The sequence below is a fragment of the Microcebus murinus genome, chromosome 18, assembly GCF_040939455.1.
Source record: "Microcebus murinus isolate Inina chromosome 18, M.murinus_Inina_mat1.0, whole genome shotgun sequence".
NCBI lineage: Eukaryota > Metazoa > Chordata > Mammalia > Primates > Cheirogaleidae > Microcebus > Microcebus murinus.
In genome coordinates, this window is record NC_134121.1 from 40179023 (window position 1) to 40205983 (window position 26961).

General features: G+C 45.4%; 3 protein-coding genes across 9 annotated transcripts in view; 1 reads left to right on the top strand and 2 right to left on the bottom strand.

The window, feature by feature from the left end:
* Positions 1-4489, top strand: part of SKAP1 (src kinase associated phosphoprotein 1) — a 274963-nt gene extending 270474 nt beyond the window's left edge. For both annotated transcript variants that reach the window (XM_012766026.2, XM_012766027.2), the window contains exon 13: positions 4140-4489. The gene's annotated coding sequence lies outside the window, so the exon portion shown is untranslated. The remainder of the gene's footprint in view (positions 1-4139) is intronic.
* Positions 1-26961, bottom strand: part of PNPO (pyridoxamine 5'-phosphate oxidase) — a 200072-nt gene that overhangs the window by 28319 nt on the left and 144792 nt on the right. The window lies entirely within an intron of this gene.
* On the bottom strand, positions 14657-26034 carry SNX11 (sorting nexin 11). Of its 6 annotated transcripts, XM_012766017.2 has the most exons (8): positions 25748-25877; positions 22225-22284; positions 21051-21105; positions 20509-20595; positions 20128-20228; positions 17726-17821; positions 17295-17507; positions 14657-16159 (listed from the first exon to the last, which is right to left on the bottom strand). In XM_012766017.2, the coding sequence occupies exons 3-8, from the start codon at positions 21090-21092 to the stop codon at positions 15886-15888; spliced, it is 813 nt and encodes a 270-aa protein (XP_012621471.1). In that variant the 5' UTR covers positions 21093-21105; positions 22225-22284; positions 25748-25877; the 3' UTR covers positions 14657-15885. The 6 variants fall into 6 exon arrangements, with proteins under 6 accessions (XP_012621471.1, XP_012621474.1, XP_075850622.1 ...); XM_012766020.3 differs by lacking the exons at positions 22225-22284; positions 25748-25877 and adding an exon at positions 25980-26034; XM_075994507.1 differs by lacking the exon at positions 20509-20595.

A 26961-nucleotide genomic window follows, 5' to 3' on the forward strand; every position in this document is an offset into this window, starting at 1 on the left:
CACCATTGAAAGAAAATAAGTCTGGAATTGTTTTTTTCCTAAATTTGGGGACTGTGTCATTTAGGATTGGGTTCAATTAATAGTGACAGAAAATCCAACATAACAATGACTTAACTTTAACACAGAAATGTATTTTTCTCTTCCATAAAAATCTGGAGGAAAGTGGCCCAAGGTATCCAGGTCCCAAGTATCTTCTGTTTTTGCTCCTCTGTGTGCGGCCAACATTCCCAAGGTAACCTCATGGCCAAGATAGATGCTGCAGCTCCAGCTGTCCTGTCTGCATCCTACTCAGCAGGAAAGCCAAAAATGAAAGGACAAGGGCATACCCTCACCATTTAAGGACACTTCACAGATGTTGCGCACACACTTCTGCTTACATCCCATTGGCCAGATACAAGCTGCAAAGAAAGCTGATAGCCCTGTGTCCACCTTAAAGATGAAAGGTTCATTATTAAATAAAAATAGGAGAATGGATATTGGGAGATAAATAGGAATGTTTGCCACAAGGATAGATCTGGGTTTATCCATAGCTCTCAAATCCAGGACACCATTTCCCCCAAATGCCCACATGTTACAATATGACTGACAAAGATTAGGAATCCAGTATGAGGATTCCTGTGGAACATAATCAAATTAACTTTGAAGTAATAAAGAATATGGTTTGGTGGTGCCAAACACCTATATTCCCAGCTACCTGGGAGGCTGAGGCAGGAGGATCACTTGAGCCCAGGAATTAGAGATTGCAGTGAGCCGTGATGATGATGCCACTGCACTCTAGTCCAGGCAACACCCTGTCTCAAAAAAAAAAATTAAAAAAAAATATGATTTGGCAAGGCACAGTGGCTCATGCCTGTAACCCAAGCACTTTGGGAAGCCAAGGCTGGAAGATCACTTGACACCAGGAGTTTAAGACCAGTCTAGGCCGGGCACGGTGGCTCACCCCTGTAATCCTAACACTCTGGGAGGCCGAGGCGGGCGGATTGCTCGAGGTCAGGAGTCGAAACCAGCCTGAGCAAGAGCGAGACCCCGTCTCTACTATAAATAGAAAGAAATTAATTGGCCAACTAATATATATAGAAAAAAAAATTAGCTGGGCATGGTGGTGCATGCTTGTAGTCCCAGCTACTCGGGAGGCTGAGGCAGCAGGCTTGCTTGAGCCCAGGAGTTTGAGGTTGCTGTGAGCTAGGCTGACGCCATGGCACTCACTCTAGCCTGGGCAACAAAGTGAGACTCCGTCTCAAAAAAATAAAGACCGGTCTAGACAACATAGCAAGACCCTGTCTCTACAAAAAAATAAATTTAAAAAAATAGCCAGGCATGGTGGCATGCACCTGTAGTCTCAGCTACTTGGCAGGCTGAGGCAGGAGGATCACTTTAGCCTAGGAGTTTTAGGTTCCAGTGAGCTATGATTACATTCCAGCCTGGGCAACAAAGTAAGACCCTGTCTCTTTTTTTTTTTTAATGTTTTTTTTTCTTTTTCTTTCTTTCTTCTTTCTTTTTTTTCTTTTCTTTCTTGTCTCACTCTGTTTCCCAGGCTAGAGTGAGTGCCGTGGCGTCAGCCTAGCTCACAGCAACCTCAAACTCCTAGGCTCAAGCAATCCTGCTGCCTCAGCCTCCCAAGTAGCTGGGACTACAGGCATGCGCCACCATGCCTGGCTAATTTTTTCTATATATATTAGTTAGCCAATTAATTTCTTTCTACTTTTTAGTAGAGACGGGGGGTCTCGCTCAGGCTGGTTTCGAACTCCTGACTTTGAGCAATCCGCCTGCCTCGGCTTCCCAGAGAGCTAGGATTACAGGCGTGAGCCACCGCACCCAACCCCCTTGTCATTTTTCTGCTCCTATCATTTTATTACCTCTTGTTTTTCTGTCCCTAACACTCCTGCCTCAACCTCCTGAATATCTGGGACTACAGGCATGTGCCACCATGCCGGGCTAATTAAAAAAAAAAACACAAAAAAAACTTGTAGAGACGTGGTCTCGTTATTGCCCCGGCTGGTCTGGAACTCCTGGCCTCAAGCGAGACTCTTGCCTCCGCCTCCCAAAGTTGTTGTCGACCCTGTCTCTTAAATATATATATATATATATATATATATATATATATATTTATTTATTATATATATTGTATTTTATGAACAAGAACCACTTTGTGTTTTCAAACAGTGGGAGGAGGCCGAGACAGGTGGATTGCTTGAGGTCAGGAGTTCGAAACCAGCCTGAGCGAGACCCCGTCTCTACTAAAAAGTAGAAAGAAATTAATTGACCAACTAAAACTATATATACAAAAAATTAGCCAGGCATGGTGGTGCATGCCTGTAGTCCCAGCTACTCAGGAGTCTGAGGCAGAAGGATTGCTTGAGCCTAGGAGTTTGAGGTTGCTGTGAGCTAGGCTGATGCCATGGCACTCACACTCTAAGCTGGGCAACAAAGTGAGACTCTGTCTCAAAAAAAATTAAATTAAATTAAATTAATAAATAAATAAAACAGTGGGAGTGAGTGCTTAATTTGGGTGAGATATCAGTGGGAGCCACTTGGGTGCAGAGTGGATTTTGTTTAGAATTGGGATGGTGGTGGAGGGCCCCCAATACCAGCTCCATCTTCTGGCCTGAAATGGGAGCAGCCTTTATTGCTGGGGGTGAAGGATTGCATCAGTGTGACAGTGATACAAACTGTCCTCGGAGTCTTCCAGGTGAGGACTCACTCTGTTGTGCAGCAGCAGCTGAGTGAATTTATTTAGAAAAATACATAACAACAGAGCTTACTCTTCGATGCCCTTGTACAACCATAAAGCTCCAGCTCAGGCCAGTCACTCAAGGTTTGACTTTATGATTTTGCCAATGAGGACTCTGTTTCCTGACCATAAATGCAGAAGGACTGGAATTTTTCTGTGAAATCTAAACAAATTCACCCTATTTCACTTTGTCATTTATTTAAAGTTGTTTATCTCCTTATTCTCTTTGATCTAACAATTCCACTTCTAGGAACTTATCCTGCAGCTACATTTGCACACGTGTAAAATGATATGCACACAAGGTTCATTTGTCATAGCAAATGACTGGAAATAACCTAAATGTTCAATGAAGAACTAGTCAAATAAATATAGTACATTCATTGAATTTAACACTATGCAACAGTAAAAAAGAATGGAAAGCTGTTACAGAATACATTCTGAAATACATTGGTAAGTGAAAAAAAAAAAAAAGCAGCAAAGAAGGGTAGGCCAAGTTTGCCCCATTTGTATAAAAAGGGAGTAGAGGCCGAGCGTGGTGGCTCACGCCTGTAATCCTAGCACTCTGGGAGGCCAAAGCGGGAGGATTGCTTGAGGTCAGGAGTTCGAAACCAGCCTGAGCTGAGACCCCGTCTCTAACATAAATAGAAAGAAATTAATTGGCCAACTAATATATATAGAGAGAAAAAAATCAGCCGGGCATGGTGGCACATGCCTGTAGTCCCAGCTACTCAGGAGGCTGAGGCAGCAGGATTGCTTGAGCCCAGGAGTTTGAGGTTGCTGTGAGCTAGGCTGATACCACGGCACTCACTCTAGCCTGGGCAACAAAGCGAGATTCTGTCTCAAAAAAAAATAAAAATAAAACAAAAAATAAAAAGGGAGTCGAGGCTACAGATACCCATTTGCTTATATAGGTATGAGGTATTTCTGGAAAAAGACACCAAACAATAACATGGTTGCCTCCAAAGACAGAGAAACTGCATGACTGTGAGACAGGGTAGGAGGGAAGACTTTTCACGCTGTGCCCTTTTATACTTCTATATTTGAATCATAAAAGCAAATGTATGTCCAGGCGCAGTAGCTCAAGCCTGTAATCCTAGCATTTTGGGAAACCGAGGCAAGAAGATTGCTTGAGCCCAGGAGTTCCAGACCAGCCTGGGCAATAGCAAGACCCTATCTCTACAAAAAACAGAAAAAAAAAAATTAGCCGCGCATGGTGGTGCATGCCTGTAGTCCCAGTTACTCGGGAGGCTGAGGCAGCAGGATTGCTTGAGGTTGCTGTGAGCTAGGCTGATGCCACGGCACTCACTCAAGCCTGGGCAACAAAGCGAGACTCTGTCTCAAAAAAATAAATAAATAAAAATAAATAAAACAAAATAAAATAAAAGCTAATTTATTTTTTCTACTTTAGGAAACATATTCTTCTCTCTACCTTGCCTTTATGAAGAAACTGATTATCAAGAGCTCCCACTCCCGACTCTTGCCACCCCACCAACCACCGTGATGGACTCTCCTTTACTGAAGAGACTGAAGTAGTGACTGTGAACCACCAATAAGATAGGTGGGAAGAGGCACATTCATCAAACCCGTTACTAAACCTGCCTAGTCATGGCTCACCCCCAGCTCCAAACACGTCCATATATCCACATCTGCCTTTTCCACAGGCTCGTCACAAAGAGGATGAGAGAGAAACCCTGGGAGGAAGTTGCTTGTTGTTCTAGCTGGTTTGAAAAGCACAAATAAATTCAGATTTGGTGCCTTGCCATGTGTGATGGTGTTGAATTCCTTTTTGTAATGATATCAAAACGCCAGCTCTGGGCATTCTCACCACCTCCAAGCAAAGTGGGAAGGCACAACCTGAGGAAAAAAATAAAAACCCAGACAAAGAAGAATTGCAATTGTCTTTCAGGGCAGAGTCATCTCTGGAACCCAAGTCTGCTGGTTTCTGGTCAGCTTATCAGTCTTCCTTTCGTTGGCTAGTTGGTTATTTTTTCTTATGTGTTGAAGCTTTCTGAAAAGAGACAGAGCCTTGGAGTCAGCACATCGGAAAGTACCTGTTCAGGCATCGAGTCAGTTAACAATCCCTCTGTGTCCTGCACTACAAGTCCCAGATAGTTGCTGAGGAAGTGCCTTGAGGAGGGCTTGAGTATGGATTCAGGGCTTCCTGTTTCCCTCTCCTGTTGCCTATACCCAGCACTCAAGCTACCTGTGTAAAAAGATAGGCAACTGAGCATCTCTAGAAATACCTGTTCAGGGCAGTCCTGGATTGGCAGTAGCCCTCCTCTCCTTTGCAATGATTGTAGCCCTCTGTAGCCCTAGAGTCAGACACTCATCTCACATCACCAAAAGAGAGAAGCCAAGGTGCAAACAAGGATATCAGTGGATTCCAAGTTTCTAAAAAAAAAAAAAAAACTTATGCCAACTATTCATTTCCAGATTTTATGACTTAGGGGCTAAAAAATAAAACCCTTTTGTGTATGAAAAAATAAAGACATGGATGAAAAAAAGGGACAATTTAGGTTTAGTAGGGAAAAAACACAAGCGAAATAAAAAGCAACATAGAAGTGTCCATAACGTCCCTTCCACTTTACACAGGGTGCTAAAGAAGAAGGAACCACTAGGTGGCAGCATATGAGCAGGTGAACCAAAGAGAACCAATTGCCTCCCGTTTTAGGAACCTTCTCACCAATCCTAGCCCACAGGTAAGAACAAAGGGCATTGTTCTAGAGTGTTTAACAAAGGGACCCAAGTCTAGAAGGCTGGGTGGCTAAGAGGCAGGAATACTATTGTGCCACTGCTCTGTAACTGAGAGACACCAGAAAAGGGGATACCAGAAGAAGAAGAGCAGGTATCTGGGACAGGATGAGAAGGGGTTGAAAAAGCAACCAAAGTCAAGGTTAACTTTTTCACACCCTATACACAGTTCAGTGCTCTCTAAATAGCATAGCCATTGGCTTCCAGCATTTAAAACAAAACTGTCCTTTCTCTACCTGTAGGCCAAAGGAAACAACTATTTCCCAAACTGCAGAGGTCTTTTGGCACCTCTGTGTACGGTAGGGTAGACCCCACAATTGACCCTTCTAGCTATAAAACTTCATGGGAAAAGATATTAGATTGGCCCTAAAAGATATAAACAAATAAGACTGATTGGAAATCTGGTCTGTAGCTTTTCTGGCTATCGCTGGCATTGTTATATGCAAGAAAAGATAGAGCTCATTTGATGGGCTGATGAGACTGTCTACAGGAGAAGGGCATTCTCTGTTAGGAGACAGTTCTGAAGGAGACCTTTTGGAAGCAGCAGATTCCTACAGTCTGTTGGTAATTAAACCTCATCCAGCAAAATTGCTCCCCACTCAACTCAACAGCCTCCATCTTCACCAACAGCCTCAGACAGCAAGTGACTAATCAGATTACCCTTCTTGGTTTGACTCCACTAACCAAATCCCCAACTCACTGCCACTAACTGGATAACTGGAACATGAGACCACTTAACTAACTACATTATGTGTAGCATGGTCACCACCAATTGTTCTGGCAAGTGAAACAGGAGAGGAGTAGAGATGGAAGATTTTTTCCTTCCTTGATTTTATGTAAAGAAGGGAAAATTAAAAAGCTAAGATCCTAGGCCAGATGCGGTGGCTCACGCCTGTAATCCTAGCACTCTGGGAGGTCAAGAGTTCAAAACCAGCCTGAGCAAGAGTGAGACCCTCCCCCCCTCCCCTCCCCCCCCCCGTCTCTATTTTAAATAGAAAGAAATTCATTGCCCTACTAATATACACAGAAAAAATTAGCTGGGCATGGTGGCACATGCGTGTAGTCCCAGCAAATTGGGAGGCTGAGGCAAGAGGATGGCTTGAGCTCAGGAGTTTGAGGTTGCTGTGAGCTAGGCTGATGCCACCGCACTCACTCTAGCCTGGGCAACAAAGCCAGACTCCGTCTCAAAAAAAAAAAAAAAAAGCTAAGATCCTAAATTCAGAAGCAAATGCATGTCTGCCTTTTATAGATAATCATTTACAAGGAATTTACTGACATCCAGTGGATAATCTAACCTAGGGTTGGTACAGTTTGGCCTGCATTGTCCAAGCTGATATCTTAGAACATTAAATGCTCAGAAAACAGCCAGGCGCGGTGGGTCACACCTGTAATCCTAGTACTCTGGGAGACTGAGGTGCGTGGATTGCTCAAGGTCAGGAGTTCAAAACCAGCCTGAGCGAGACCCCGCCTCTACTAAAAATAGAAAGAAACTAACTGACCAACTAAAAATGTATATACGAAAAATTAGCTGGGCATGGTGGCGCATGCCTATAGTCCCAGCTACGTGGGAGGCTGAGGCAGTAGGATCGCTTAAGCCCAAGAGATTGAGGTTGCTGTGAGCTAGGCTGATGCCACGGCACTCACTCTAGCACTGAGCAACAAAGTGAGACTCTCTCAAAAAATAAATAAATAAATGCTCAGAAAACAATCTTTCAGGCTGGGCATGGTGGCTCACGCCTGTAATCCTAGCACTCTGGGAGCTGGGAGTCCGAGGCAGGTGGATTGCTGCAGGTCAGGAGTTCGAAACCAGTCTGAGCAAGAGTGAGACCCCGTCTCTACTATAAATAGAAAGAAATTCATTGGCCAACTAATATATATAGAAAAACTTAGCCGGGCATGGTGGCGCATGCGTGTAGACCCAGCAACTCAGGAGGCTGAGGCAGGAGGATTGCTTGAGCCCAGGAGATTGAGGTTGCTGTGAGCTAGGCTGACGCCACAGCACTCACTCTAGCCTGGGCAACAAAGTGAGACTCTGTCTCAAAAAAAAAATTAAAAAAATAAAAAATAAAAATAAATTTTCCTGTACAATGGCCTGTTAATATTATACCTCTTAGAAATCTATATTTAATTCAAAAATAGGGTAGGAAGTGAATAAAATGGGAAAGAGGAGAGAATTCCTCTTAAGTCTCATTCCCTAAACCCAGGTTGATTTCGTTTTCAATGTGAGCAGCACCAAAGGTGGGGCCAACAAGATACTCCCCTACTGTTTGTTTGAGACAGATACTTTATCTAAATATAATACATAAGGAGTAGACTCAATCTCAAGTTACCATTAACTTATTTTTTTGTTGTTGTTTTTAGCAATTTAGCTTCCCTAGTTGCACCTCCTTATTTATAACCAGTTAGTCTTTTTTTAAGTGATGAAACCAAGGATCTGAAAGGTTGTGACTAGTTGGCCAAAATCACACAAAATCTGCCACAGCAAAAGAAATTAAGTGAAAGCCCCTTAAAATTCTCAGTCAGCTGCTTTGCTTACTGACTTACTGGAGTTCTATTGTAGTTAGACATCTCCAGTGAGACATCTTCGAAATCCACATTTCACACCAGTGCCAGTCCTTGCCATCACAGTAAGGCGGGTGTCAATGCAAAGTGAAAGATAATGCATGGTGGGGGCAGGGGAGACCCTTGCCTTTAAAAATCAGGCTGAGAAAGATGGAGTTGAAGAGAAACAAGAAGGAAAAAAAAAAAAAAGAAACAAAAGTATATTCTTTTTTTTTGCATCTTAAGAACAAAACTCTGAGATGTCAGGGGCAGTGATGCTTTCATCTCTGGCTCGAAAAATAAAAAACCTCCCCACAGGTCTCCCACTAGGAGCAGCTCTGGAAGGATAAATCTTGAGTGGCACTGATTTGTTAATTCCCAGAGCTCCAGCAAAATCCGCAGGGCTGACTTTAGAAAAAGCACACAGAGGATTATCCCTGCTATACAGCCCAGTGACTCAAACTCATTTTCTAGTTTGTGGATTACCATAGCCCCTTGCTTCTCCCCCTTCCCTCCTGCCCAGCTATTTCATTTCCCATTAGAATTTATCAAGATTGGGTAGAGAGTTTGAAATTTACAACTAAAAAGAGCTTTTTCTTTTTCAAAAGATTTGAATTATTCTCCCTATTTCCCTATCAAAAACTGTTCAGAAAACATGCTGTTTCTCTCCTCAGTGTGAATTGATGGCCAGTCTTTGAGATTCAATTAATGATACATTTTAAGATACATTTAATGATACACTTTATGTAGTCCATTCTGCATGAAAATATTTTATAAATATAATGGCAAAAAATACTCCTTTATTAAAGGAAACTGAGGTACAATAGGGTGACCACATAATTTATTCTCCAAACTGAGACACTTTGAGAGTGAAGGGGGGAGTTATTAATAATGATGCTGGGACTGCAGGTATAAGCTGAGAAGTGTAGTCATGCTAAAAACAAGGCAAGATGGTTGCCCAGTCTCCTGGGGAGTGGGTGGTAGATAGAGATGACCTGGCTTTCCTGGTATGAGGCTTGGCAACATCCCCTCTAATGAAGTCCTCTCCCCTGCAGACCTGGTTTCTAGGCAAACCCTGCCAACTAGGCTTCCTTTTCCTGATGCCCAGGCTGTTCTGGTGTCTCTGGCATCGAGCCGCCTATGGGGCTGGCTGGCTGTCAGCAGCTGCGTGTGTTCAGTTCCCTCATGGGGTCCCATCACAGTCCGCCACCCCTCCACCTGGCAGAGTGCCACTGAAAGAAGCATTTTTGTATGGGCAATAGTATGCCACTTCCTTGCCTCCTGTGACAGGAGTGAGTTCCAAGAGGCTGCTAGTGCTGGTCCTCAAAGAGGGCATCTGGTTCCACTGCAGAGGCTCTCAACCTGATGGCGAGCAGCTGGACACCTTCTATCCTGCACATCCGATCGTGGAACAGAAAACAGGCTGCGGACATTTCCCTTTTCCACACCGTCAGACTCACCAGCATTGCTCTGCCAGGAGTCACCAGAGTGGCACACCACCACCACTGTGGGCCTGTCACTAACATATTCCACCTCTGGGAAAACGCCTGGTGTCTGGAAATTTCCGATTATTTCTTCGACATCTCCAAGTTTTGGGGGACAGAACTTGGAGCTGATTACTTCATTCTGTTAATGCAGGGTTTCTCAATCTCAGCATTATTGACATTTTGGCCCTGATAAGTGTATGTTGTTGGGGACATTTAGGATGCTTAGCAGCATCCTTGGCCTCTTCCCATTAAATGCCAATAGTACTCCCCCCACATCCTCAAGTTTTTGACAACCAAAAATGTTTCTAGGTATTGCCAAATAGCCCCTGGGGACAAAATTTTCCCGGGCTGACAATCACTGTCTCAGAGCATTTGAGGTATGCTTAGGGCAAAGCACAGAGAAACGGCCCTGCCTTCTAGAAGTTTGTGCTTTAGCCACCGGATTATAGTGATAGAGCTCACAGCTGAGTTGATAAGATACGGCATTTCAATGCCATGACTCTTTCAGGGTTTAAAAACCGGCAGGCCAGCCCCTGCACTCCACCTCTGAGATCTGTTCACCTGTGCTGCTGCAGATTTGCACTAGGAAAATGTTGTGTTTGAATGGAAAGGACCGACCATCCGTGCCAGTTCAGAGAGCTGCATTACAGCAAGTCTCTCATGTTTCAAGCTCTGTGATCACCATCCCTTGTTTCCCTTTGCTGTGGCAGAAATCTAAAAGGGGAGTGCTGAAACCAAGTGAAATCCTGTGTACTACTTCAGAGCAAGAAATACAGGGACCTAGAAACACAACACAGCATCTGCAGCTGAAAGGGAGCTGCTCCGGTTCCCTCTGCATTGCGCTGGGTGGGGCTGGGGCCATGCACCACACTTTGGGTGTGTTGACTGCAGTCCCCAGGCAGAAGCGGGGAGATTCAGGACAGATTGCCCTCTCATGGCTGTGCTTTTCCTGGTCCTTCATGTTAGTTTAGGGGAAGTTTTGTCATACAAAATGACTCTCAGGAGCTCTGTCAGGACCCAAAAAATAAATAAATAAAACACAAACACAACCAAAACCCACTGCCTTCTCAAGAGGCCAAGATAGGATGAGGGGTCTGGTGCCATTGTTATCTTTGCCAGCATAGGCCAGACAGAAGGGCCATCACTGGCCCTGGTCCCAGCCAGAGCCCTGTGACACTGCCTCCCATGGGTCCTGAATCTGAGGCACCTGGAAGGGTTATTAGCAGGATTGGAACTCATCCCTCTGCTGGGACTAGATCATAATTACAGTAATTTTCTAACAGAGCTCGGCAGTAGGACTGTTTAATCAGCATCTGACTCCCTCATGCTCCCAGCCCTCATCACTCAAGGAGAGGAGTGGGATGGCTCTTAAAGAGACAGTGCCCGCCTTTCAGCGTTTTGAACAGATGTGGCCTAATTGGTAGAATATATCTAAGTCTCATAGCTTATAGCAGGCAGGTTGCCTTGCCTCCGACAAACTGCCTTGGGCTCTCACTACTCTAGGCCTTCTGCTGGAAGGAAGGACCGGGTCTGGCTGCTGGTGGGCCTGGCTTTCTATACCAGCACAGCCACCAGGGGAAGGGACATACACAGGGCTAGAGCACTTACGGAAGGAGCTGAACAAGCTAGCCCCCCCCCTTTTTTTTTTTTTTTTTTGAGACAGAGTCTCGCTTTGTTGTCCAGGCTAGAGTGAGTGCCATGGCATCAGCCTAGCTCACAGCAACCTCAAACTCCTGGGCTCAAGCAATCCTCCTGCCTCAGCTTCCCGAGTAGCTGGGACTACAGGCATGCACCACCATGCCCGGCTAATTTTTTCTATATATATTAGTTGGCCAATTAATTTCTTTCTATTTATAGTAGAGACAGGGTCTCGCTCTTACTCAGGCTGGTTTCGAACTCCTGACTTCAAGCGATCCGCCTGCCTCGGCCTCCCAGAGTGCTAGGATTAAAGGCGTGAGCCACTGCGCCCGGTCAAGCTAGCCCCTTCTTAACTGATGGTATGAAAGAAAAAGTGCTTGGCTGAAGGACAGGAAGGAGGGAGTTGACTGCCATGCATGAAAAAGAAATTTGGCCAGTGGCTTTCCACAATCCAGAGATTACAAAAGCATCTTGTGCTCCTGTCTTTCCAGTGGAAAAACCTTAAAGACTTTCCAGTAGTCTCTTAACTCTCACTTTGGCTTCACCACCTCTCTCTGCTTATTTTCTGTGCCCCTTTCACGATCATGAAAGTACCTTTGCCTTTCTTTTTCCTCCTCCTTTGCTTGTAGTAGACCAGATCTCCCCTGAACCAAAGGGAAATAAAATTATTCACTCTGCTTACTGAGTCAGGAGTACTGTTTCCTAAAAAGTGTGGCTCTTGTTAACCTTTTGAGCGTAACTTGTCTGTTATAACTTGTCTATTATATCTTGAGATTTGAGGTCTCCAGCTGCAAATCCAGTCATGGCTAAGGTGGAAATGTTTTTCCCTACAAGAGTTTCTCTAAGAAGATGCTGACTGCATCTACCACTCTGTTGGTAAGCCAAATGTACACTTGGTCTTTGTAGAGGTCCCCAAAACAGCTCTTTAGAGAGAAGAACTGGGGCAGGAAGTAGATGAGAGAGAAGAATGGATGAAGGCTTCAAAAGTGGGTTGAGGGGCCAGGCACAGTGGCTCACGTCTGTAATCCTAGCACTCTAGGAGGCTGAGGCAGGAGGATTGTTTGAGCTCAGGAGTTCAAGAGCAGCCTGAGCAAGAGCAAGACCCTGTCTCTACTAAAAATAGAAATAAATTAGCTGGACAACTAAATATGTAGGAAAAATTAGCCGGGCATGGTAGTGCATGCCTGTAATCCCAGCTACTCAGGAGGCTGGGGCAGAAGGACCTCTTGAGCTCAGGAGTTGAGGTTACTGTGAACTACACGTGACGTCACAGCACTCTAGCCTGGGCAACAAAGCAAGACTCTGTCTCAAAACAAAAAGTGGGTTGAGAAAACTTTCAGGAAAAAAGGTATAGTGGGTAAGGAGAAAAGGAAGGGGGACATTCATCGATAGTTCAAAGAAAAGTTACTCTGAGCCAGGCTATGTGCCTTCTACAGAACTGACTCCCTGCTGGCAGAAAGTCCCCTCCCACCCCTCCAGTTTAAGGATCTCAACCCCGGGCTTAACTAAGAAAGTGCTATCTCAAGCTATAGTGGTTATCTGCTTGGCTTCAGCTGTGTCTCTGCTGGCTGCTTATATATAAATCTACAGATGCCACTCTGGTCTCTGATTTAATCCTCCTGCAGCCTGTCAGGCAGACTGGGAGCTGATCCATTCCCGTTTCTACCCGCAACCCATCCTTGCATCCTTTGGGCCTACTGTCCACCCCACCCCTAGAGTGTTAAGAAAATTCAGCAAGAGGGGAGTTATACAAACAAATTCACAAACACGAAGCTAACTTAATGCTCAGATTGTTACAGTCATAATGACCTCCAGCAAAGCTACTAGAGAGGGTAGAAGGTGCCTAGGACTCGGTGGTGTGGATCTAAGGCCTTAGTAGTCAGAAAACTTAAGACTGTGAATGAGCTTTGATTTCAGAGAACAACTCTGAAAAGCCCTACAGGGAGACTTTTTTCCTTGAATGTAGTGGTAAGTTTAATTTTTTTAAAGTTTGTGGGGGGAAAAAATATTGTCTTACAGAGCTTGGGAAGTACCTCTTACAGGAATATATTCTACTGACATCTAAAAACATGCTTTTTCAAAAACCACACTCAGCTCAGTTTCCTCAGCTAGAAAATGAGTGTAATACTTGCCCTACGCTCCTCACTGGGCACTGATTCAATTAAAATGATGCATATGACACTGTTTTTGTATTAATCACCCACCCCCAACATACACACTTCCTTCTACCAGATAAAACCCCCAGGAGCTTGGGATCAGTTATCCTGGGTAATAGGAAATGATGACTAGACTTGGGCCATGGAAGTAGCCATCAGAAGAGAGGTGACTAAATCAGGCACAGAATCTGACTCAAACCTAAATTCTAATTCTACAAAACAGTGGGCTACTCCTCCCAGCTAGCTCACCTTTCATACAGAGGTCATCCAGCCAGGATGGCTAAACCTGAACATACACGGGGACAGTGCAAAACATAAGAGGGGCATATGGCACTGCCTGGATGGAGAGGAAGGCCCATCTTTGCTGTTTTTCTGGTAACTTGAGGCCCATATTATTAGGAAAGCTCTTCCTTTCTTAGGACATCTCCTTCCACGGCTTATACTCAACTCAGTGCGAGACTGATAGGAGATGGTGCCTAGCCTTAGATTAACTGAGGTGCTGTTGTATGCACTGCTGCTAATGGATCATTAAGAAAGCTGGGAATCAGAAAAATCACATCCATGTCTTTGAATGGCTCCTGCTGTCCCAGCAGCCTAGCCTGCTGGCAGAACTAGCTGCTGAGCACCAACTCCAGGAAGAAAAGGAGCAAACAGAAGAAGGCCAACCCAGCTTGCTGTTTTTTTGGCTGAGTAGGGAATTGACACAGACCACCTCCGGCTCTGTCTGGAAGTTTGGAGATCAGAGAGCTTCAGGCACAGCTGGGTTCACAGCTGCACCATTTGGAGCATTGGACTCATTAATATTCATGAGCCATCCCCACCAATCGGCAGAGCGGATGCCATTAGCTTAGCATCTGTCGGGTTTTGTGAGGGTTGTGTATGGACTTTTTTCCCCTTTTAAATGAACTTCTTTTGACATTTTGGATTTGCCTCTGTAGGTTTTCTATCCTCGCCTTGCTCTGCTGCATCATATAAAGGAGAGACCCAAGGGAGGCGGGCAGGAAAAAGGGATGAATACCAGCCAGGGCTTTGCATCTGCCAGTTGACAAACTTTATTTCTCTTTCAGCACCTGGCACCTCAGACAGGCTTCGAGCACGGAAGCAGCATCAGGTAAATTATACTAACAAGGTTCATGCCCAGAACTGTGAGAAGAGCTGGATTCCGGCTCTTTGGAAGGCAATCCTTCCTCCAGTGGTGAACTTGAGCTGCGCACACAATGCAGGAGAGCTGCAGTGCACAGTTCTGAACCATTATTTCCACGCTGATAAATTCATGATTTATGAAAGTACTGCCAGCCCTTACTCCCTCCTTCTCTGCTACACCTTGTTAGACACAAATTGCAACAACAGTCTTAAATACTTGCATTTTATTTCAGGCCAAAGCCCCTCAACTCTGAACTAAATGCCATGACAGTCCCACAGCATAGGCTGGTAGTAAAAGAGCCCACAGACAGGGTAGGATGGCCATAGGAAGGTGGAGTGGGTGAGAGAAGAACCTAAGAGCAGAGTAATACAGAATGCCTGCGGCACTCCGCTCCACCAGCTCTGGCTCTCAGTGAAGAGGAATAATGGCAGCAGGAGGGCAGAATGCCTCATTGTCTGAAGGAGGGCTTGTTGTTCCTCATCTCCATCCCCAGAGCCCTCTCTTCTAGGCAGAAACAAAGCCCTTGAGCCCTACTGGACTGAACAGACGGCCCCCCTGCAATACAGCCCAGGGACACTGGCAGCTGAAACCCTGGGGGCAGGGAACTGTTACTAAAAGAGAAGAAAAGGACTCAAAAATGAAAGGAGCCCACTCTAAGCCTGCAGAAAAGATAGCCATGTCGCTGCTTTATAACTAGAAGAGACTGTGTCAGCCCGGACAGCCTTTCCAAAACAAAGGCCCCCGAGTTGTTGCCTCTCCCTTGGGCTGTGGCCAACTACTCCTTTCTCATGGATGGCCACGAGCTGTTACATGGGTCTCAGGCCCCACTCAGCCAGGCTGAGGTCTTGGGAGAGGCCAGAAACCCCAGCGGCAGAAGTCACAGCACCAGTTCCATTCAGTGGTATCAGTGGAGGAAAAGCAAGGAGGTGGAAGAGTAAATATTCACTGTCCTGTCCATGCAAGGAGGTAGGCAAGAGGCCAGCCTCCCAGAAACAAAGTGCTTTAGGGGCTACGGTTAAAACAGGAGCCAGGCAAAATGAGAATACAACTACATAAACATTCCTGTTGGGACAATATTCAATACAGCAGCTTAGAATCTGCCACTTACAGGTCCCCAAAACCAGTCACCTGAGGTGCTCCTGGGCCTATAAACAAATCATCTGAAGAAATTCAGTTCCCAGGAGAGTAAATATGAGTTTCTGTTCAAAATCAACAGCCCCTGGGCCTTATGCTTAACTGACAAACATCTGCACAGTGTTTATTCTTATGGAGGAGGCACGAGGGGCTATCATGATCAACCTCTGTGCAGCCAACCTGAGCAAAGGCGACTGTAAAACACAGCCCAGCCTCCCCCTACACCTGCCCTGTGCCCAGTCCCACCTGGGTAAGTCTCCTGGCCTGCTTCTTCTCTGTCTGCATTGGAGCAGAACTCAGAGCTCACTTCTCCAAAACTGTTTCTAACTGACCAGGGTCCAAAGGCACAGCATGGTCCCCTCCTGTGGCCCTCCTCACAGACAGAGGAGTGGAGCTTCCCTCATCAGGTCTTGCAAAATCACAGCACGATGGTAAAGAGAGGGTTGGGAGAGTAGGACTTTCCAAGGAAGGAACCTCAGAGTCAACAACTGGAGCCCACACTTCTAAATGGTCATTTGCTTCACTGGGTGGTGGTGAGGGAGAGCTCCTCCTACTGGATCTTGGAAGAAAGCAGCAACTGGAAAAGAGTGGGAAGGGAAAAGAAGGGCATGAACAGATAAACAAAAATGAACAAATGCAAGCGAACGGATAAACAAAATGTTGTTATATAGCCATACAAATGGAATATTATTTGGCCATAAAAAGAAATGAAGTATTGATGCATGCTACAACAAAGATGAACCTTGAAAACATCAGGCTAAGTGAAAGAAACCAGTTACAAAAGACCACATACAATATGACTCCATTTGTGTGAAATGTCCATAACAGGCAAATCCATAGGCACAGAATATACCGATAGTTGCCAGTGGTTTGCCGGGGAGGGGAGCAGTGTGGAGGGTAGGAGGGAAGGTGGAGTCACTATTCATGGATACAGTGTTTCTTCTGGGGTGATGAGAATGTTCTAAAATTAACTGTCGGCTGGGCGTGGTGGCTCACGCCTGTAATCCTAGCACTCTGGGAGGCCAAGGCAGGTGGATCGCTCAAGGTCAGGAGTTCAAAACCAGCCTGAGCAAGAATGAGACCCCATCTCTACTATAAATAGAAAGAAATTAATTGGCCAACTAATATATATATAGAAAAAATTAGCCAGGCATGGTGGTGCAAGCCTGTAGTCCCAGCAAATCGGGAGGCTGAGGCAGGAGGATCACTTGAGCCCAGGAGTTTGAGGTTGCTGTGAGCTAGGCTGACGCCATGGCACTCACTCTAGCCAGGGCAACAAAGCAAGACTCTGTCTCAAAAAAAAAAAAAGATAAAATTAACTGTGGTGATTGATAGTTATACAATTCTGTGCATATACTAAATGTGAATATACTAAAAACTATTGAACTGTACACTAAAAAGGTAAATGTTATGGCAAGTGAATTATATGTCAATAAAGCTATTATTTTAAATGGGGGTGGGTGAAGGGAGGAATAAAGAACAGGACAAATAAAACTCTCCTCTTCTTTCAATAGAAGGTTTTAATAGGAGCCCTGCTACTCAGTGGTGGACTAACACAGACCCACCTGCAATAGAGAACCATACACACAGAGAACAAGGCCTTTCTGAAAGGCTATTAATGCTGTGATATTACTTTCCCTAACAAATGGAGACCTCCTGGCCCAGGTTATAGCAATCCTAGCCCCTGTGTTTCAAAAAAGTGCTTCAGTTACCTCTTAGGCTGGTCTCCTTTAGCCAGATGAGAAGAGCTCTGCCTCTCTTCCTGGGCCCAGCCACAGTTTGACATAGCATAGTGAAGAATGGCATCAGAAACAGTCATGGAGCTTCGGCCCTGGACACAGGCCTCTATCTCGGGCACCGAGAGCTGGCTTTGCAAGAAGAGGTGCAACTGGCTGTCTGACAGGAGAACCACGCTCTGCAGGACCCTGGGGCAAACACAGGTAGCACAACACAGAGCATCACCTCTTCATCCCCATCCTTTCAAGGGCTTCTGGCTTGAGGGAGCACTGAAGGCATGAGGATGCAAGAAAGGCACCTACCACTAATGTGCCTCCCTGAGCAGGGAGCCCCAACCTGCCTGGCACCTTCCCCTACCCTTGTCTTCACCCCCAGCGGACAGTGCTAGCCCGGCATGTCCACTCACTTTTCAAGGAAGTGCTGCAAACCTTGTCGTCGCTTCTCAATGAACTCATCTGAGCTGCCAAAGAAGGTTGACTTCCCAGGAAGTTCAGGTACAGGCCTGTGGAGTCATACAATGTAACATCCAAAATATGTGTCACATCTAAGACAGTCATTCTAGCCCCTAATCAAAAAAATCCCCTGAAAAGAGGCCCAATCAATACAATTAGCTTTAAATAAGGAGCACGCTAACATTAACTAATTGCATATATGGGTCAGGCACTGTGCTAAATGTTTTACAAACATTATTTCATTTAATCCTCCCAAAAACCCCATGGGAAGGTATCAGTGTCCTCATTTTAGATCAGAGGTGAAGTAAATTTCCCACTGTCACGTAGCTAGTAAGCAGCAAAGCTAGCATTTGAACCAAGTTTATTACTCCAAAATCCATGCAGATATACTATATTGTTTATAAAGCCCACTCCCACCATCAACTATTATTTTAAAAAAGAAATTTAGATGTGGGGAACGCTGGGTCCTTGTGTGTAAATTAAGACTATCTATTCCAATACCAGGACACATGCTTAGAATCTGCTAAAAGTGGTTGAGCTATAGCCAAATCATCCATTTTTTATTTTTTTATTTTAAGAGACAGGGTCACACTATGTTGCCCAGGCTAGAGTACAGTGGCTATTCACAGAAGTGATCATTGTGTACTACAGCCTTCAACTCCTGGGCTCAAGTGATCCTCCTGCCTCAGCCTCTCAAGTAGCTGGGACTATAGGTGCACGCCACCACACCCAGCCAACCAACTCTTTAAACCTCCCTAGCCTCTCTTAAGCACAGCACATTTTTAAAAAACAACAGGCCAGGATGAAGGATGCTGGATCTGTCAGAAGAACTGAGGGAGTTTCGCCTGGCTTATTGCCTGTGCCACAACAATAACCTCCTCAGTCCCCCAGGTTAACTAACTGGCTCAGTCACTCAACAGGCCACCTATCACCACTAGAGCATTCAGTGACTATCCTATAGGAGAATTACTGTTCTAATTCTCTCTACTTTTAGGACTTAGTTGGAGGGTATGGGTGAGAAGTGAACAATAACTGCCTTTCCTAAGGCTCTCATATGTCTCTGGAAAAGGAGCTCTGTACTAAAGAGGGAAAAGCCGGGCATGGTGGCGAATGCCTGTAGTCCCAGCTACTCGGGAGGCTGAGGCAGGAGGATTGCTTGAGCCAGGAGTTTGAGGTTGCTATGAGCTAGGCTGACGCCATGGCACTCACTCTAGCCTGGGCAACAAAGCGAGACTCTGTCTCAAAAAAAAAAAAAAAAAAAGGCCGGGCGCGGTGGCTCACGCCTGTAATCCTAGCACTTTGGGAGGCCGAGGCGGGCGGATTGCTCAAGGTCAGGAGTTCGAAACCAGCCTGAACGAGACCCCGTCTCTACCAAAAATAGAAAGAAAGTAATTGACCAACTAAAAATATATATACAAAAAAAAAAAAATTAGCCGGGCATGGTGGCACATGCCTGTAGTCCCAGCTACTCGGGAGGCTGAGGCAGAAGGATCGCTGAGCCCCGGAGATTGAGGTTGCTGTGAGCCAGGCTGACGCCACGGCACTCACTCTAGCCTGGGCAACAAAGTGAGACTCTGTCTCAATAAAAAAAAAAAAAAAAGAGGGAAAAAAAAAATCACAATTTTTACATGTCAAGTAGACAGGAACACTACCTGTCAAATAAATCCAAATGCTTAAAATGTTCTGATAACCAATGATAAGCACATTTAAAATGCTACCAGTATATCCAGTATATCTACTGAGCCCTAGACCAATATGCATATAAAAAAGAAAAATATTTTTGATGTTTTTATGGTTTTGTTAAGTCTAAATACCAGAAATGAGAACTCTATTTTTACTTTTTTTCACTTATTTGAAAACATGATTTAAGAATATATTTCAAAAAAAAAAAAAAGAATATATTTCACAACTTCCTTAGCGCTTGGCATATTGCAAGTTCTCTTCATTGTCAATTCCAGTTATCAAGTAAGCACTTAAAAAGCCAGTCTCAGGCCGGGCGTGCTGGCTCACGCCTGTAATCCTAGCACTTTGGGAGGCCGAGGCGGGAGGATTGCTCAAGGTCAGGAGTTCGAAACCAGCCTGAGCGAGACCCCGTCTCTACCAAAAATAGAAATAAATTAATTGACCAACTAAAAATATATATACAAAAAATTAGCCGGGCATGGTGGCGCATGCCTGTAGTCCTAGGTACTCGGGAGGCTGAGGCAGTAGGATCGCTGAGCCCCGGAGATTGAGGTTGCTATGAGCCAGGCTGACGCCACAGCACTCACTCCAGCCTGGGCAACAAAGTGAGACTGTCTTAAAAAAAAAAAAAAAAAAAGCCAGTCTCAGACCTGAGAAGGAAGAGCAAACTCACACCAAACCAGCGTTTCTCTGTAACTGCTTTCTCAGCCACACGAACTCACGGTAGCGACGCCGAACACAGGAAGTCTTGGCAGTAAAGGCCTTGCTGTTGGTCTATAGGAGGAAGTACATAAAAAGGGTTTAGTGGGAAAAGATCAAGTTCACATGAGCTCCCCCTCATCACTCTCACTGGTGAACCAGGTCACAGTCCTGATCAGGGCCCCCAACCACAGCAAGCTTGAAAGCAACTCACAAGCACACCTCAAGCTCTCTTTCCTCTCCTCCCTCCTTTTCTTCTAAGTCTTCTGTCTTGGGCCCGCTGGAAACACCCACAAAGCACAAGCCCTCAGTCCTGGGGAGTGTTGACCCCAATACAGAAGCCTGATGCACTCACATGGAGGAATATTTTATAATCCACATAAGAATTCCAAGAGCCCTCATTCTGCACTCGGGGGTCCTGAACTCGCACCGTGATCACCTCCTGTAGGTAAGAAATGCTTCTTCAGCTTCAGCTCAGCCACACACATAGCAAGGCAGCTTTGACAATACAGGTTGCCCAATTTTTCCACTCAGCACCAACTTTCATCATTTGTCCATTCATTCAATTCAACAAATATTTATTGAGCCCACACTATGTGTCAGGTACTGTTCTAGGCACTGGAGATTAAACATGAGTAAGAGACAAATATCCTTGCCCTCGTGAAGCTTACATTCCAGTATATTCCAACCAATGAAAATGCTAGTCATAATGGAACCTCATTTCCCAGGAATGCCTTTGCTGTTAATTTCCTTCTCATGGCTTTATTTTAAGTATTACGTAAGGTATTACTATAAGAAGAACACTATTGAGCAATAATTTGTATCTCTGCATCTTCCCATCTCATAAATACTCTCTCCAATTTTTACCCACCTATTTCCTGGAGACCACATTCTTACCTCCTGTTCTTGGTTCTCCGACATCCTACACCAAAAGCCCATTGGAAGAAAACATCTGGTGAGTGACAGAGGACATAGCAAAAATTATGGTTAGTATGCCTCTATTCTCACACCTGTAAACCCAACACTTTGAGAGGCCAAGGAGGGAGAATCACTTGAGGCCAAGAGTTTGAGAGCAGCCTGGGCAACATAGCAAGACTCTGACTCTACTAAAAATAAAATTAACCAGGTATAGTGGCATATGCCTGTAGTCCCAGCTACTTGGGAGGCTGAGGCAGGAGGATCGCTTGAGCCCAGGAGTTCAAGGCTGCAGTGAACTATGATCATGCCACTGTACTCTGGCTTGTATGAAAGAGTGAGACCCCACATTAGCTCAGTGCCAGACTAAAAGCCCTGGAGGATTTGCCTCCCTTCTCAGACCACTGCCAGGACCCTCAACTAGGTCACCTCTACCCAAAGCATGTTAGGGTCTGCAGAGAGTTGTCTCAGGAAGCCAGAACAGGAAGGTTCAGTTATAAAACTCTTGCCTTTGAGGACTGCAAACATAGCAGTGTCTGGAGGGCACTCAGATCACAGCTTTGAAAATGGGCCTAACAGTGCCCCCTCCTGGCTGTTTAGAGACAACCAAGTCCCCACCAACAAACACAGTGCTCCTGTGTCTTTCTCTCTTGCTAACAACCAGTCACCTTCCCAAGGTGAATCATAGAGCTGGAGAACTCCAGGGAGCACCTGAATGAGTAGCCCAGTTGGGACCTTCCCTTATCCAATGCATTCTCTGGAACCTGAGCCAATAGTTCTTAATCATTTCCTCTCTTGACATGCCATCCGGTTTGTACCTCTGCCCAAGCACCCCACAGCTGCACAGGTTGACTCAGGATGCATTCTGCTCCTTTGTAAAGATTCATTAAAGCCTCAACCCCTGATTCCCCCCCACCCTCGTGTGGCAGTTTACATGTATAGCAACATCGCCCACTCCAACAAGGGGACCATGAAGGCTGAAGCACAGGGTTACTCAAGTCCAAAGGGGCCCATGATGTCACCTTCTGTTAAAATACAACACTAATCTTGTTACTTCTAGAACTACTCCAATAGCATCCACCATGGCTGCCGCCTACACCCCTTTCCCCTCTCTTAAGAGCGAAACAATAAGGTTTAATTTCCCTTTCCAATTTACCTTGAAATGAAAACTGACTTCAGCCAATATGTACTGCCAACAAATGATCCAGGCTGGCTCCTGGGAAAACAAGACTATCTCTAAGCTCTCCTTCTCCTCCCCCCATGCCTATTCACATACCCGTTCATTTTTACAGTCCCACAATTAATTTTAAATACATTCTCTTATTAGTTCTGCCTTACCATTAGAAGAGTGTGTAATGAGTTTCCTTCTATTTTATGTTTTGCTAACACAAGGCTAACGTTTCAAAAGAAGGGGAACTCATTTACACAATGAAATTAGCAGAGCAAACAGCTTTTCCAATTCTTTCCAATATACCAGAAGGTCTCTCCACAGACAGACACTGCATGCAGAGACAAAGCTACATGGTCTATGACAAAATTGGGTTACACTGTTGAGCAAACCCAAGGTTTTGTGATTTCAATACCATCCTAAACAGTGTTCTTGCTGACAATCTGATTTTTCATCTGATGCAGTCACTAAATCCGAGGGGTCTTGAACTGAAAGGTAGAAAATTCCAATTCCATAACAACCCATGTATAACATTCCACATGTAAGCAGTCAAATGCCTGTGACCAAAAAGAGCAGAACAACTTGCTGTGAACAATTAATCTCCTTGGATTAAAAAACATTTTTTTCTCTTCTCTTTTCAGGCATATGGTAAATTGCCAGCAAAGGAAAGGGTTAAATAATCCAAAGTGTCCTTTCACAAAAGTAACAATAGGAAAGATGATGACAAGGAAATCATGGTCCTCCACACTGAGTGGACCTCACACTCGCCTGTATCTTGAAAGGTTTGCCAAATTCAAGACCATAATTCAGTAACTAAATGATCATCATACCCTTGGTCTCTAGAAGAGTTTGTATAGGGCCCTGCACTACCTCCATGAGGAAGTTCTCTCCTTTGGGGCCAGTACCACTTAGAAACAAATAAACTGGCTTAAAAAAAAAAACTGTATAAAAAACTATAAACTGGCTTAAAAAAAACCCAAGACGGGTGTGGGGGGGGCGGTGGCTCACGCCTGTAATTCTAGCACTCTGGGAGGCCAAGGCGGGAGGATCTCTCAAGGTCAGGAGTTCGAGAGCAGCCTGAACAAGAGCGAGACCACATCTCTACTAAAAAAAGAAAGAAATTAATTGGCCAACTGAAAATATATATAAAAAATTAGCCGGGCATGGTGGCGCACGCCTGTAGTCCCAGCTGCTAGGGAGGCTGAGGCAGAAGGATCACCTGAGCCCAGGAGTTTGAGGTTGCTGTGAGCTAGGCTGATGCCATGGCACTCTAGTCCGGGCAACAAAGTGAGACTCCGTCTCAAAAAAACAAGAAAACAAGACCTCCAAAATGCTATATACTTAAGTCTAAGTTTAAAGGACACCAAGAGAAAGTTTCAGTTGTAACTTTCCATAAAAACAATGGAACAAGTACAATAACCTACATTCCAAGTAATCACTTCTAGCAACCACTACTCTCAATGGGCTTCCTCCACAGAACATGAAGCTCAGTTCTGCCTTTGGAGGAGAAGCAAGAAGTTCTTAATTTCAACTCTATGATCTGGGAGGTAGGTCTGTGTGTCATCCAAATAATGATAGAATCAGTGACCCTCTCAGCTAGTTATGCAACTTACTCAGTGCTAACTACATTTCCTGGGCCCTTTTCTTTTCTTTTCTTTTCGAGACAGAGTCTCACTTTGTTGTCCAGGCTAGAGTGAATGCCGTGGCATCAGCCTAGCTCACAGCAACCTCAAACTCCTGGGCTCAAGGGATCTTCCTGCCTCAGCCTCCAGAGTAGCCGGGCATGTGCCACCATGCTCGGCTAATTTTTTTTTCTATATATATTAGTTGGCCAATTAATTTCTTTCTATTTATAGTAGAGAAAGGGTCTCGCTCTTGCTCAGGCTGGTTTCGAACTCCTGACCTTGAGCGATCTGCCTGCCTTGGCCTCCCAAAGTGCTAGGATTACCAGCGTGAGCCACCATGCCCTGTCCCTGGGCCCTTTTCAATCACATCTGAAGTTTCCTTTACTTACTCCACCTCTACCAGCACCAACAGCTCTGGTAAGACCCCGGTGGTTTGCAGTTTACAATGAAGATTCATCGTAAAGTTTTCCAATGTCTTAACAATTCAAGGTAGCAATTCGAGGCTTTAGCCTATTTGCTCTCCCATTTAAACTACTTCAAGAGACAGGTTAAAAAAAATAAATCAGGGCCGGGCGCTGTGGCTCACGCCTGTAATCCTAGCTCTTGGGAGGCCGAGGCGGGCGGATTGCTCAAGGTCAGGAGTTCAAAACCAGCCCGAGCGAGACCCCGTCTCTACTATAAATAGAAAGGAATTAATTGGCTAACTAATATATATATAAAAAATTAGCCGGGCATGGTGGCGCATGCCTGTAGTCCCAGCTACCCGGGAGGCTGAGGCAGAAGGATCACTCGAGCCCAGGAGATTGAGGTTGCTGTGAGCTAGGCTGACGCCACGGCACTCACTCTAGCCCGGGCAACAAAGTGAGACTCTGTCTCAAAAAAATAAATAAATAAATAAATAAATAAATCAGGCCGGGCGCGGTGGCTCACGCCTGTAATCCTAGCTCTCTGGGAGGCCGAGGCGGGTGGATTGCTCGAGGTCAGGAGTTCAAAACCAGCCTGAGCAAGAGCGAGACCCCGTCTCTACTATAAATAGAAAGAAACTAATTGGCCAACTAATATATATAGAAAAAATTAGCCGGGCATGGTGGCTCATGCCTGTAGTCCCAGCTACTTGGGAGGCTGAGACAGAAGGATCGCTTGAGCCCAGGAGTTTGAGGTTGCTGTGAGGTAGGCTGACGCCATGGCACTCACTCTAGCCTAGGCAACAAAGCGAAACTCTGTCTCAAAAAAAAATAAATAAATAAAAATAAATCGTGTAATAAAAGCAGACTGAGCCGAGACTCCTGGCCTTCTTATTCATTCTTGAGCCCTTGGTGCCAGATGGTAGATGGCAACTCAAAAAGCCCTCCTTCCTAAATACTCACAGGTGCTAAAGGAAGCTCCCCTGTCTGACTAAGCTGTATGATCTTAACCTGTTATATTCCATCTTTTCGTCCATCTGAAACCTGCTCCTCCTTCCACTTGGAATGTAAGTAACAAAAGCAACCACAATCTAGCGCATGTCTCCTGTGTCCGCATAAAATACTTGCCATTGTCCCCTAGTCTCAGTCGTGTGGGTACATGTGCCCAGATTTTCACTATGGCCACTCCCCCTCCATTCTTAACGAACTAGGAGCAAAAAGGCCACATACTCCTGTTTCTTTCCCGGTTAAGCTTGAGAAGTAGGAAAGAAAGATACCTTATATTTTCAAAGTAAAAGGGAAAAGCTAGGTTTCCCTTTTTGGATCCCAAAGCTCCCGCCTTCATCCCGGATGGTGAGACAGCCCCTTCCCCAGAATGTAAAGCGAGACCACCATCCCAAGTACCACTACTGACTCTCAAGCCCGCTCCTCCTCACCTGGGAGCAGCACCCACTGCCTGGGGCCCCGCCCACGACCCCTCACCTGAGAGCAGCACCAGCTCCCCACAGCAACACCGCCCGCGCCCCACCATATAGCCAGAATCCCGGCTTCTCCTTCCGGGTGAGTCGCCGGTGCCCCGGTGCATTATGGGAGATAGCTCCCGACACGCAAATCCCGGGTGCCCGCGACGCCCCACCCCTGTAGGTCCCGGCTCTCAGTGGCGGTTCCCGCCCCAGCCGCAGGCTGGAGTCCGGATTCCCCCTCCTCAACTCACTTGGGGCGCTGGAAGGTGGATGCGGGTGCTGTGTAAGGAGTGGCAAATGGGTTCCGACGTCCAATCCAGGGCCGCGTCCCGCCCACCATCGTGAGGTGCAGCCAATCAGAGCCCAGGGAGCACCATTAAAGGTCTGCAGTCTGCCCTGGGAGCAGAGAGGTTTGAGGTTGTCAGTATCGTTCCCTTTCTCAGAAAGCCACCGGCTGTCGAAGTTAAGGGGTGGGGGAAACGCCCATATTCCTGGAGCCTAAGTCCCGAGAAAGCCTGCATTTGAACCCCGTAGGTTGCCGTTCCCCAGAGGAGCTATCAAGGAGACTCCAACTTAGATTCATAAAGCCGTAAATTGATTATCAGAGCGAAAACCGGACTCCAGAGGTTCCAGCAACTCGAATTGCACTCGCCAAAACAAATCCAAAGAAGGATCATGCAACTAGTCTGTAAGCAAAAGAAAGCCGTTGAATATGTTGAGGACCTTTTTGGCGTTGTTGAAATGTCTCTTAACAACTTGTTTAAAGATAATTTTAGCAAAGATATTATCAAGGAAAAAGTTATGGTCACAGATACAAGCCCTGGAGTTAGACGACCTGAACACAATGCCCATCACTACACAGACTGTGTGGCCTTGAACTGGTTCTAAATCTTTGTAGGACCAGTAAAAAGTACAATGGTAGTTTCCTTATATGTAAGGTGGAGATTATTGCACAAGACCTCAAAGCAGGATTTCTCAAACATTTTGGTCTCAGAATTTGTTTACACAAACTCTCAAAAAACATTAAGGACCCCAAGGAGCTTTTGTTTATGTGGGATATTCACCACATTAGAAATTAAAATGAGAAATTCAAAAATACGTATTTTACAACTACTATGACTATTTTAAAAAAGAAAAAAAAAAAAAATACGTATTAATTTGGCCGGGCGCTGTGGCTCACGCCTGTAATCCTAGCTCTTGGGAGGCTGAGGCGGGCGGATTGCTCAAGGTCAG

Coding starts and splice junctions, on each gene's coding strand:
- SNX11 (XM_012766020.3), bottom strand. CDS start 21,092: ATGGGCTTTTGGTGTAGGATGTCGGAGAACCAAGAACAGGAG. Junction 20,229..20,508: donor ATTATAAAATATTCCTCCAT/GTGAGTGCATCA, acceptor TTCCTCCTATAG/ACCAACAGCAAGGCCTTTAC. Junction 16,160..17,294: donor AAAGGAGACCAGCCTAAGAG/GTAACTGAAGCA, acceptor ACTCTTTTCCAG/TTGCTGCTTTCTTCCAAGAT.